At 42.9% G+C, this 13,923-nt stretch overlaps 1 protein-coding gene across 1 annotated transcript in view; it reads right to left on the bottom strand.

Annotated features, from left to right (window-relative positions):
- Nucleotides 1–13,547, bottom strand: part of LOC130477503 (ATP-dependent 6-phosphofructokinase, liver type) — a 47,408-nt gene extending 33,861 nt beyond the window's left edge. Inside the window, exon 1 of the mRNA XM_056849496.1 lies at nt 13,389–13,547. Coding sequence (XP_056705474.1) covers nt 13,389–13,494 — 106 coding nt within the window. The 5' untranslated portion in view covers nt 13,495–13,547. The remainder of the gene's footprint in view (nt 1–13,388) is intronic.
- Between the last annotated feature and the right edge of the window lie 376 nt (nt 13,548–13,923).

The raw sequence follows: 13,923 nt of genomic DNA, 5'->3' as shown, positions 1-13,923 counted from the left end.
AAAACTCTTAGGACTGGTGTTTGGATCCTGAGACATGTGAAAGCAGGATAGGACAACCCCATCTAGTCCAGTTCTGGGGATCCTATGATTAGAAAGAAAATAATAATGTCCAAAAAGCTTTGGCTGAGATGGAATGTGAAATAACACACCCATTAGGGACCCAGATGGATGCCTCAGATTTCATTAACGCTTGGTCCAAATTGGATGAACTCATGTTCAGAGGCAGTACTCCTCAAAGTAGCAGCTCAAATATGTACTGCTTGTTGCTGGAAGAGAGAAGGAAGGAAGGAAGGAAGGAAGGAAGGAAGGAAGGAAGGAAGGAAGGAAGGAAGGAAGGAAGGAAGGAAGGAAGGAAGGAAGGAAGGAAGGAAGGAAGGAAGGAAGGTCACTGTAGAAAAAAATATTTTATCCTTTTGTGGGGGAAACAGCTGACAGTTCTGGAGGAAGTGGCATTAATGCATTTAAATAACCTTTTTGCAAGGTTCATATTTATCACTGTGTTAACTTCAAAGGAGATGTATTGCAATTGTCCGCATTTATTGCACTACTTCACACTTGCTCAGCTTCTGCCTGCCAAGTCAAATGCAGCCCACCCCTGCCCAGAAAGGCTTTTCTGCCACCTGCCTAAAACTGCAAAAACATAGGGCTTCCAAGCACCTGGCAGGATACAATATACTGCTGGTTGGCCTCCTTTCCATTTGGTAGGTCACATGTTGTACATTCAGCTGTATGAGATGCAGGTGAGTTGGCTCAAAGCTGCTGAATTTAAAACTGAACCTTGTCTTAAAAGATTAGGTTGGAATCAAACCAGAGATGGGAAACTATTAATGAACTGAAATAGAAATCTGAAATGTTTACTTGTTTGGCTCCACTCATACCTCATGTCCTTAAATAAACCTCACGCCGCATTCTGCCATGCTGGCACATATGACAACACCGAAACAATGAAAATTGGTTTCACGAGTCATCATCCTGTCCCCTAAAAAGAACCTGAAACTTCCAACATTGTTTTCCCACTCTGAGTGCTATTTTCCCCCTGTCTAGATATGACAACAGAAGACTTATTAGAAGCCAGGAAACTTAAATTGACATTTCTCCCAATAGGGCCTCCTTCTTCCTTAGCAAAACAACATGACAAGAGTTTGGCAAGGTATTTTTTTTTTTTTACTTTGGCTCATTTGGTTGTATCTATCTCAAAGCCTCACAAATTCAAGAAAATTAATGGATCAGAGCTTACTTGCCCTGGACTGAGAAAGAGTGCTAGCAACAAGTTTTGAAGCGGGTCGTGCTGTTCAGATGACAGGCTCTTAGAATGTTTCACTTACTGAGAAGTGAAGGTATCTTATTCAGCCAATCATCGAATAAGCAGGACTCAACAACTTTACTTACTTTTTAAAAGCAAGTCTTTTTATTGAAATACTTCTAGTAAAATATGTATAAATGCAGATTATCAAGTCTTTAACACTTCTATAAAAACTCTTGTTAAAATACAATGTATGTATGTACAATGTATGAAGTAAAAGCAAGCAAGTCTTACATACTATTCAGTTTCAAAATCCAACTTATAAAATATAACAGTCAAATTATTCTGATTCAGTTCAAAGTATCTAATTCACAAAGTCTAGAGTAAAGTATTTAAACCATACACACCATTCAGCCTTTTCTGAGAGCCCTTTGGAAGGTTCTAAATCTCTAGCTGTACTGTGGCTGTATTTATACTGTTTCAAACTCATTAAGAGTGAAGGGAAATCTTTTATCCCCACTTTCAAACAACATTTTTATCTATCAAGAGGAATACCTTTTATTCCCTCTATCAGATATAATGAGCAGTGCAGTAATGTTTTAGTAGCAGCTGCTCAGCTCTCCATGACCATATATGGGCTTCCTTTCCTTTCAGTCTATTTTGCTTAAAGTATAAACACTCATTTCTGAGCTCCATGGTCACATTATATACATAATTTTTATACCATCCTCTTCGTTAGGACAATACGCATTAAATGAGACTACTTAGAAATCTGTAGCACAATATTTAACTGTATAATTCATAAAACACAATTATTGCTTACATTGTCACTTTGTGACCCTCTGTTAGTAACACATAGCCTTGAGCAAGATTACAGAAGGCAAGAAAGCATATTACTTGATAGGACTGCAGGAACCTTTAATGCCTTTAAGATATAAAAAGCACAGTTTAAGCTATTAATGCACTCTCAGTACATTAAGATATCTTGAGACCTTGAGAAGGGCAAAACTGTTCTGCCTTTGAGATTCTGACAGCTGGCAGCTGAGTCAGAAAAGGTGATTTTAGTTACATCTTACTGATAGATGGAAGGTGCTCTTCTTGTCCTTCAAGGACAACATCAGAGTGACATAGTTAGTTAGCTCTTGAAAGAGCTGACCTTGAGAGAATTCTGTCAGCCTGTTCTAAGGACATTTGCATTACACAGGCTTTTCATTATACAAACCTCTGCAGTGGCTCAGTTTGCATGATGTGTTCAAGGTCTATATGGAATTAATTCTGCACATGTTCACAAAATACCATAATTATGTCAGAGACCGTGACAGTTGCCCTTTTCCCTGCATCGCTTTCATTCTTTTGCAAACATCCAGGGTCAGGTGCGGCCAACACACCCTCCAGAGCCAACTTGGGTGCATGACAAACCTCCTTGTTGAGGAAAAGGGGTTAACAGCACCCTAGGTTCGCCTCTTCTCTACTGCCCTCCAATACAGCCAATTAGCTAACAGGAAAGTTAGCATGTCCTCCCAGGCCTGAGTTCCTGGCCCTTATGAGAGAGACTCCCTGTCGTATGCCCATCCTATCCTGCCTCCTCTCAGCCAGCTGATATTGGCACACTAGGACTAAGGGCCATCCCAGCTGGCTGCTGTTCCTCCTTCATCCAGCCCTCCTAGGTCAGGTATGCTGCTGCCCTCTTGGGCAGGCCTGGCTTTGATGGGCCACATGAAGGGTAGACTGCCCTGCTGCATTGGCTGGTCGGGAGGGCCGAAATCTGAGGTATGGAGGCCATTGCTGAGCAGGCTCCTCCAGCTGGCCATCCCCCCTTGACCTCTGTAAGTATGGGGTTGCCGGGGCGACCCCTGGACACTTTTGTTCTCCACACACTTATTCCTTCTTTCTCTCTGGTTATTCTTCTACTTCTCTGTCCCATTTTTTTAGCTTTTATCTCACTCTCCTTTCTGTAGTCTGCATCCTTCCTAGTCTTCAGTCTGCTCCTCTAATGGTTTCCCCTCCCATTGTCTTCTTAGAGTTAGAGGTTAATTACAAGACACTCCACAGTAGAAAATGACCTCTTTAAAAAGTTATTTTGGGAGAGGGAAGCAAAAGTAAATCAACAGTTGCAGCTAGGTTCTTCCTTCACATGGTATTCATTCAGATCTCTTCTTCCCGCTACTTAGGTGGACTGGTCAGTCATAGCATTGAGAACTTGGCATGGGAATCATGCCCATCAGGGAGTGACTCCGTACCCTCGGTGTGAGATGGAGATGCCGATCCCCACTGTAAATGTCATGTCTAGAATAGTCTGTGTTACTGAATTAAAAGTTAAAGATCAAGGACCCATACAGACCCATCCCCTGCCATCTTTTTCATAACAGCCCAAAAGGGAAGGCAAACCCACCCCCCAAAAAAGTAATTCCGGCAGTCAGCTCTCTGGATAAAACCAAATTATTACAAGAAGCTTGTCCACTTTGTTTCCATGCCAGACAGAGATGTGAGTTGAACAGCATTCCCTAGAAAACGGAGACACTCTCCTCTATTAAAATCACCTCTCCTGGGGAAAGGAAAATAAAAGGAAGTTGGTATCAAAACATACATCTACTTTTAGGTGTCAAGTTTAAAAATGATCTCTTGCTTAACTTGCAATAGCTTCAGTCTACTCCCTTCCTCTTCTACTACCTACCACAACCGGTTTAATCTGTATCAGAACTTCAAAAAGATAACACAACAAGAATGAGCTATCCAGCATTTGCCAGTGTTCACTTTTTTTTCAAACTATGGCTAGAATGCCCACATTTCTAGAAAGTAAATAGCCAGCTGACCACATGGCTGTCAGCAGAATAATCAGAGCCTTGCTAGATGGTATCTGTACACAGTCTATAAAAAAAAGTTATTTACTGATACTTTCTTTAAGAACAGTTTCCAAAATACAGTGTCTGATCAGATTACAAGGGATTTTAGCCTCTTGACTGCAATCTAGAGCACAATTTCAATGGAATTTGAATTCCAGCGAAATCAGTGTCTCTCTAAGTGCATGCTGGATTGCAGACAAAAGACATGGTTGAGTGGAATGCCTAAGTTCTATTAAATGGTACTTACATGCATAGTTCTGTATTAATTTCAAGGTCCCACAAGGACATTTTATGTTGTTGACAGTAATTGAACATGTTGACAGTAATGAGCGGATATTACCTTCTGTACACAGATGCAAATGGCCACCTGTCTCTGATGTGTATGCCTGCCTCCTTTAGGATCTTCATACCTATCTACTCTCAGACAGTACTTTCTTGGATTGTTAGCCACCTCTGGATTGAGGCTAATGTGCGCACAATTCTTAGTTACCTAACTAATTTAACACATTGAAACATATATTGCACAAGCTCTCTTGTTCTATTGCTGAAAGTGACACCAAAAAGGCAGTTCAAATCAAATCTTAAAAATCAGTTCACAGCAGGATGCTGTCAATTACCCTGGCATCATGAAATCAATTTATATCCTTCAATATTTTATATTAAACTCTATGGTAATTTCTGTTTCTGTGTAAAAATACCCAGGTGTCAGAACCACCACAGAGGAAAGTCAGACAGTGTGAACTTCCAAAACTAGAAAACAACAGGGTCACTACTGAATTCTGTAGATCTGCTCTACCCATTTATGCAGGACCTTCCAAGGATCCACACTGCAGGTACATGGACCAGGCTGCCTATGAAAAAAGCAAATCTGTGCAACATCATTCTGTTTCTAAATTTTCATGATTTTCAAAAATGGGTTTTAAATGACTTGGACTAAGTGTACATATGATGACATAAAGTGATTAGAGACAGCAACAGCAACTGGCCATTTCATGCCATCTGTATAGCTGTCATCATGCTGACTTTTGTTAATAGGTTGCATCTTTTTCACTGCCAAAATTCTGCTCAGCCACTCTTCTTTACTTCTACAGGTTGAGTATCGCTTTCCCAGACTTCTGATATCTGGACTGATCCAGAAACCGGATGTTTTGAACCAGCATACAGGCATTACTCACAGGCCCTTGGCGTAAATGAATTTCTTCTTTAGACTTGGGTCCCATCCCCAAGGTATCTCCTTATGTATACACAAAAATTCCAAAATATTCCAAAATACAAAAAGATACAAAATATGGCCCACTTCTGGTCCCAAGCAGTCCTGATAAGGGATACTCAACCTGTACAACTTTTTTTTCAGGGTACAAAGAATCCACAGGTATAAGAGTTTGTTGCAATGTCTGTGTATTCCTGAAATGTACTGTATGTGGTGCTACCCTTGAAAACACAGTCTGGAAGTAGGCATTTTACCATTGAGCCATGGCTCTTACCAACTGGAATTTCGTATAAAAGAGAGCCAGAGTGGTGTAGTGGTTAAGAGTGGCGGACTCTAATCTGGAATACTGGGTTTTGTTTCCCCACTTCTCCACATGAAGCCTGCTGGGTGACCTTGGGCCAGTCACAGTTCACAGCCCATGCGGAGGCAGGCAATGGCAAACCACCTCTGAATATCTCTTGCCCTACCGGGGGTTGCCATAAGTCTGCTGTAACTTGACAGCGCACGCGTGCACACGCACACATAATTACTTCAAGAATGTATCCAAGATGGGAAAGTACAGGTGTAACACACAAGAAAGGATAAATACCTGTTAATATGGGAATTTTACAAGGCTATCTACAGTTAGATTGTGGTCAAATGTTTCCAACTTTGAGTAGATCTGTTATAGTTTTCACAAGCAATGTTATTTAGTTATCAGAGGCTTTTTCCACATGAGGGTTCTCTAATTACTGAATGGTTATTTACCCATTATAATTTGGAAGTGGAATTATGGCTGTGCAGCTGCACCACACTTCCTATAGCGCTCTACGCCCCATTAAAATCCCACAATCATCATCATCACCACCTTTATTAGGCATTTACATCAGCATAAAATCCCACAATGCTTGCCCCCACACATTTGGATCCTAAACATCTCAGTGTCATTAGGTTTAACAAGACTGAGTTGTTTCCTCCTGCAGACCTGTGGTACTATAGTTAATCTCTTAACCAATTCTCCTAATCAATTTCAAGCTGTTTCTGTGTGTGTAACAGTATGGTTGTGCCCTGACCTGGATGGCCCAGGCTAGCCTGATGTCGTCAGATCTCAGAAGCTAAGCAGGGTCAGCCTTGGTTAGTATTTGGATGGGAGACCACCAAGGAATACCAGGGTTGCTATGCAGAGAAAGGCACTGGCAAACCACCTCTGTTAGTCTTTTGCCATGAAAACCCCAAAAGGGGTCGCCATAAGTCGGCTGCAACTTGACGGCACTTCACACACACACACCACAGTATGGTTAATATCAAGCAGCTTCAAAGAGCATCTTTAAAAAAGGAATAAAGTGATTCGGCAGTTATTTCAGACTGAAATTTACAAGCCAGTTCAAACAAGCAAAAACAACACAGGTTGCAATCTCCTACTCCTTAGGGCAATCAGACTTTTAGTTAAATACAATCCACTGATTTGTTCCAGAGGGAAAAACTCTAATGACTGAGCTTTTGATGAGCTTCTCCGATGCCTTTCCTAGCCTGCACTGCTGCTGCTCTTCTGCAAGTCACAATGATGAATAAGCAGCAGCAGCTCAATCTTCCCCCTCCCTCAGTCTAGGAGTCATACAAAACTGCCTTCTCCTCATCTCCTCTCCCAGAAGCTGACGGGGTGCCAGAGCTTGCTTTTCTGCCTCAAGGGAGAGAATGAGCATGAACAAGTGAGTGAGGAGAGGGAAGGCAGTCAGGCAAGGTCAGGGTTCCCATGATAGCATGGCCAAGGGTGAACCGCTAAGGCTGGCGTCATGGGCAGAATGATACCAATGCTAGATCAAGGAGGAGCAAAGAACACTGTCTTCCTCCAGAGGAGAAATGATCCACTTCGTATCTATCTACATGTTTCTGCTGCTGCTGCAGTTCCCAGGAGGAGGGGGAATGTTTTGATTTATTTCTTATTTTCTAAATGCATTTCAGCCCCCAGCATTGTTGCCCATAATAATTTTATCCATGTTTGTTAAAAACTGTTCATGGGAGTGGGATGGGGAAGTGCTGAAGGAAAATGCAGTTTCACAAACTGCCTTACTATTCTCCCACAGGGCTTGTGCTTTGCCAATTCATCCTGGCAGGCTGGTGTTGCAATTGCATTAAAAAAATAATTTAAAAACTGCCATAAACCACTAGAGTTCAACTATTTTGCAGCGAAAATAACTTAAGATTCTGCTTAACAACTGAGTGGACAAATGATACCAATTATCTCTCTATATTTTTTTATTCTCTCAATATTCTGTGTATATTTGTGTGTGTGTGTGTGTGTGTGTGTGTGTGTGTGTGTATATATATATATATATATATATATATATATATATATATATATATATATATATATATATATATATATATATATATATATATATATAATGTTTTTAAAATTCTGGAGAATAGGGTTAATATAGAAGCAAATGGGTACTGGGATACTATTATCATCAGGAGTAAGGCATATACTTCCCCATATAAAGAAAAGTCAAATAGTCCTCCATGAAAAGTTCCACAGGAGAGAAGAAATGAGTCATCATATGACTAAATAACTAACATCATATGACTAAATAATTAACTAACTAAATGCAGAAACAAGAGGCTAGGGACAAAGACAGTTTTCACAATGAGAAACCCTTTTGTGTTATTTTATTATATTCACAACAATTGGTAGTTTGGAATCAGAAGTAAGATACCCAGGTTTGCAGATGACAATGAATTACCCATTATGGTGAAACCCCAAGCAGACTGAGGCATGGTGTGGCATAATGGTTAGAGAGACTAGGACAACCAGGTTTGAATCCCTTACTCAACCATGAAAGCCTGCCAGGTGACCTTGGGCCCATCACAACCTATCAGCCTTACCTACCTTCATAGGTTGGTGTAAAGATTAAGCAGAGGAGGGGAAAACAATGTGAAAAACCACTTTCAGAACCTGATCAGGAAGAAAAGCGGGATATAAATAAAAAATACCCAAACTAAAAAATAACCAGACTGTGAAGAGTTTCAATATACTCTTTCCAAGTTGGATGATGAATGGGAAACTTGATGGCAAATTAGTCAATGTAAGTAAGCATAACGTTATATATACCAGGACAACCAATTATGCTGAACTAATTATTACTATACTCAGGATATAGTGGTGGTGAAAAAAAAGCAAATTCCATACTAGGAATGATTAAGAGTCTGAAAGTAAAACAACCAGTACACAATGCCTTTATAGAAGTCTGTGGTATGGCTAGGGTTGCCAACCTCCTGCTATTGCAACTGATCTCCAGCTGATAAGAGATCAGTTCACCTGGAGAAAATGGCCACTTTGGCCATTGGACTCTATGGCCTTGAAGTCCCTCCCCTCCCCAAACCCCTCCCTCCTCAGGCTCCACCCCCAAAATCTCCCGCCAGTGGAGAAGAGGGACCTGGCAACCCTAGGTATGGCTGTATCTATATAGTTCTGACTGCTGAATCTCAAAAAGGACTGGCAGCACAGGAAAAAGGCAACCAAAAATGAAGCACTGGAACATTTTCTCTATCAGGAAAGGCTAAAACTGTTGGGGCTTTTTAGTGCAGAAAAAAGGACTGGGGGCAGACAGGGAAATGTCATCTGAGTTATGGAAGCATATGAACGTGCTTGCCCAGGAGCACCCAAAATCCTGCCGAAGGCACAGCTACTATCCTTAGAAAAAGACAAAAGATAATGTTTGCAATCCTGGTTATCCTGCTACATTCCATATCCTTTGAGAGAAAGCATGGACAATTCCCTAAGGGCAAGTTTGCAATGAGGGTTTACCCACACTAATAAGCAGGTCTGCATGGGAGTTGCTTCAGGAAAGGAACTTGCTACACATTTACCTCCTCATGGATCTGCCACATTCCCTGAGTGAACACCCAGATCTACACGTATGCCTCAGAACCACAGCAGTACTGAACCTTGGGAAATGTTTACATTATATATAGAACATGGGCAATACCAATGTTAAAGATTAGAATCAAGACATGCAAAAGACAAGGGAGTAATTAGTAAGATCAAAGGGAAAAAATCTTTGCCAACTGATTGCTGGTGAGGTAGTCAAATAGTTGCAAGTATTTGCAACATGTAGTCACACGAGTGAAAGTGGGAAATGGTTTAATAATGACTTCAAGAGCACACAACAAGGATTTGTAGGTTATTTATACAGTGGTGCTATAAATGTACGGTATTTCACAGAGTTGAAATTTTTTACAGTTGAAATTGGACAGATTACTTCACTACTGATGACCACAAAAATGTAGAGCAAAAGAAAGCTGTGTAAGGGTAAAATGTTATCTTACCACCCCAATATCCAGAAAACTAAAAAAGAAAGAAAAATAACACTGTTTCATTCTCAGGTTCCATCTCTTTCTTAATATTAATTTTTTACAGCCTTTATTCTGGAAATAGATTTAAAAAGTTTTATTGGTGAAATGTCTGGGAAGACAAAGGTATAATTTACAAGGGACAGAATATATAATTAGACGTTTTTCTAGCACATAACCAAGAGCTAGCATGAGCTTTGATTTTTCTTTGTGTGCCATAACAACAGCAATTCTAAAATGATGATATTAAGATTTAATAATGACAAAAAAAGGCAAACTCTGTGATTGACTACAATGGAGAAAACCTATTATTGTCCCACGGCTTTGCAGATTCAAAAGGCAGCTTGATTCCCTATAGGGTCAAACACTTTGATGTGGCAAAAATAACTATACCTCTTCCTACGCAAGTTCTATAAGGATCCCAGCTGGCCTTCTCATCCTGCTATTAGGGCTGTCGATTCAGTTCCACTCGAACCGCAAAACCGCCGAACTTCACCTGTTTCGGCGGTTTTGCGGTTTAGATGGAACCGAACCGTAAAATGGCGGGAAACCACAGTCCCAAACTCGGCAAGTTCGGGGGACCGTGGAAAAAATTCGGCAGGTTCGGGATCCGCCAAACCCGCCTTTTCCCACCTTCGCCTTCCCTTCCCCCCCCCCAATCTCCCGGGCGATCCTGGCACAGGATCTGTCCCCCCCCAGCGCACCTTCACGGGGCTTCCCTGAAGGTGTGTGGGGGGCCTTTAAACAGATGTGTCTCTCCCAGCCGGGAGGCACACATCTGTTCCACCCCCCGGGGGGGCCCTTTAAACAGATGTGTGCCTCCCAGCCTGGAGGCGCAGATCTGTTCCACCCCCACCCACCCCACGCACCTTCAGGGGGCTTCCCTGAAGGCGCGCGGGGGGGCCTTTAAACAGATCTGCACCTTCCAGCTGGAAGGCGCAGATCTGTTTAAAGAGCCCCCCCCCGCACGCCTTCATGGAAGCCCCGTGAAGGCCCGCGGGGGGGGGATTTTCCCCCGAACTCTGGATCTTGCCAGAATTTCGGGATCCAAAGAGGGGGGGGGAGTTCGGACTTCGGCACGGCCCGAATTTAAAAGGGCCGAATTTTGCCAAAGCCGAACTGTACCGAATTTTTTTTTCAACAGCCCTACCTGCTATATCAGATGTAACTAATATGCACATGCTGATTTGCTTATTTGCACTTCAGATGATTATCTCATATTTAGTTATGAACCGATCAGTTAGCTAGATATAACCACATGATTATAAAGATCAGATTTAGAGAAAGATAAAATTGATATTTTTCTATGATCATGCATTCCTGTGACAAGCAAATCAGATTTCTCTGGCTGGAAGTCTCAGAAGAAGAATAGGTGAGATCTCTGAGTGAGACTTCTTGGATAACTTGGGTTTTTGATAATTCCTAAAAGCAGTGAAACAAAAGCTGAAATTTTATTTGCTTTTAAAAACTATTACTTGCTATAATATGATTAAGCAATATTAGGAACTTTGATAACTTTAGCATTTATCTTCACAGAAACTTTTCATGCCTGTATTTCTTTTCTTTCTTGCTTAATAAAGAGAATATTTTCTTTTCTCAATAAAAGTTTCTACAGGTGTTCTGTCTGGTATGCTGTTTAATAGTTCAGAGAACTGAACTCTACCCCCTAATGTTTTGTATTAGCAGAGTTAAAGTTTGTAAATCACCTTTTATTGATAAATCCTGGAGAACTCTGCTGCTATACAGTTTTCCACAGGCAAAACCTTTAAAATTGTTTAGTATATGTCCTCTAGTAGGATGCAACAGGGAATCTTTTGTTACAACTCCACAATTAATGAATCCCCCCCCCTCGTGTAAAATAATCATACTGGGAATTTATATAGTTTCTTACAGTCCCATCTTAAATATCCTTTGAAATCCAGAGGCTCAGAAGAGTGCAATTCTCTTTAGAATGGCACCATTAGACAAACAACAACAACAACAACAAAACCTTCAAACCTATTTACTCAGCAATCCTAACCAACATTCTGTAAGGTATAGTATTATCGCCGTTTTGTGAATTCAGGAGCAGGTGCAATGAAACAGAGAGAGAAAGCTGCTGGCATAAGGACACCTGGTGAGTTTATGGCTGGTTCACTCAGGAACTGCCCAGCTTACTGATTGCTTTTATAAGCCAATCTTTGACATGTTCATAAGTGCATAGGACTGTAGTATTACCATCATACTTCACTGATGCCTGAAGGAGAGCCCCTGCTCACTGCTCTGGTGTAGGGATTAGAGTGCAGTTTAAGGACCAAGGGGATGCAGGTTTAAATCCCCACTCATTTATGAAACTCACTGGATAACTGTGGACCAGCCATTCACTCTAGCCTACAGAGTAACGGGGTTGATGAGATGATAAAATAGAGGAGGCTAGAAGAGCAGAGTTTGCCCTGAGCTCCTTGCAGGAATAGCATACTAATAACATAATAGAGCATGTGAGGACTGCTTGTGTGTGCTCCATGGAAAGGAGGAATCCATGAAGCACATGCTCAAAAGCTCCTGAAGATTGCTTCACATACTCTGAAGCTGAGCCAGAATATTAAAGCTATGCTCTGGGGCTAAACCTCTCCCTGGCTCAGAGTTCTGTCCCCTGTCCAAACAGCTGTGTGCACCCCAGCCTCAGATGTCAGCAGCCAGACTTCGAGGCCTTTCTATCATGCCCAACATGACGCTTAGGGCTGTTTAGCTTGGAAAGAAGGCGGCTGAGGGGAGACATGATAGAGGTCTATAAAATTATGCATGGTTTGGAGAGAGTGGACAGGGAGAGGTTTTTCTCCCTCTCCCATAATACTAGAACACGGGGTCACCTGCTTAAGCTGGAGGGTGAGAAATTCAAAACAGATAAAAGGAAGTATTTTTTCACACAATGCATAGTTAAACTGTGGAACTCCCTGCCCCAGGATGTGGTGATGGCGGCCAGCTTGGAGGGCTTTAAGAGGGGAGTGGACATATTCATGGAGGAGAGGGGTATTCATGGCTATTAGTTAGAATGGATACTGGTCATGCTGCATACCTGTTCTCTCTAGTATCAGAGGAGCATGCCTATTATTTTGGGTGCTGTGAAACACAGGCAGGATGGTGCTGCTGCACTCGTCTTGTTTGTGGCTTCCTAGAGGCACCTGGGTGGCCGCTGTGTGAACAGACTGCTGGGCTTGATGGGCCTTGGTCCGATCCAGCAGGGCCTTTCTTACGTTATGTTAACAGCACCCTCCCCCTTGTTGCTGTTGGATGCTTTACAACTAGGCAGGTGAAGAGTTCTGAAGAATTCAAAAAATTGCTTGTTACTTTGTGACATTGTGTGTGTGTGTGGGGGGGGGGAGGATTCTCATCAAACCGTCACTCCCAGCAGCAACTTCTGGCGGTTTGGGGTTCATTATGAAACCCCACCACATATTTCAAGGAAAGGAAGAAAAAAAAGGACGTCCGCGGTGACAACTCCTCAAGGGCGGGTTTACCGCCATCCGTTTCTCTGGCGTCGATTGTACACGCCTTGCCTTCCCCGCTCCACGGCGCCACCGAGACCCCTCGCCGGCCAGGGATCCATTGCTCAGGCCTAGCCCGCTCTCGAGCCGCTCTGCCTGCACGGCGTGTCTGCCTGCACGTTCGCCTTGGCAACACGTGACGCCACCTGCGCCTCGCGCACGGGCTCGTGCCCGTCTCCTGGAGGGGCGGGGGAGAAAGCGAGTGACGGCCAGGCGAGCCCTGTTCCCCGACTGACCTTGTGCGTCTCCGCCGCTGGTGAGCACTGCCAGAGCCAGGCCGGCGCCGGCCATGCGCAGCTTCTCCAGGTCCAGCGCTTCCGAGCCCAGTCCGGTTCCCGCCATTGCGCCGGCCGTGCTGGAAGCTCAAGGGCCCCGATCGAATGACAGACGCCAGGCGCGCCGACAGCAGACCCCGAACCCCGGCCCCTTGCAGCCACGCCCCCTGCCGCCACGCCGCTGGCTCCGCCCACAAGGGGGCGGGGCTACCTGGCTGACGCAGCCGCTCCGAGGCTTCCGTGACCTTATGGCCCCTCACAATATTCTAGCATCTGCAATCTTAGGAGCATTTATTTAGAGGTAAACGACACAGAACTCAGTAGGGCTTGAAATTACCTATTACCTTCCCCCCCCCCCATTAATAGGTAGATATACAGAGGGGAAAAATAGGGAAAGGGAAAATAATATTAGTTACATATCATTTTGTTGGTATCCAACAATCTCTACCCCTCTTTATAATACCGTCTTCCATATTTTCTTAACTGTAGGGCTTGA

The sequence above is a fragment of the Euleptes europaea genome, chromosome 5, assembly GCF_029931775.1.
Source record: "Euleptes europaea isolate rEulEur1 chromosome 5, rEulEur1.hap1, whole genome shotgun sequence".
NCBI classification, from domain to species: Eukaryota; Metazoa; Chordata; class Lepidosauria; order Squamata; family Sphaerodactylidae; genus Euleptes; species Euleptes europaea.
Note: the sequence above shows the minus strand (reverse complement) of the source record. Positions and strands in the feature narration are given on the sequence as shown.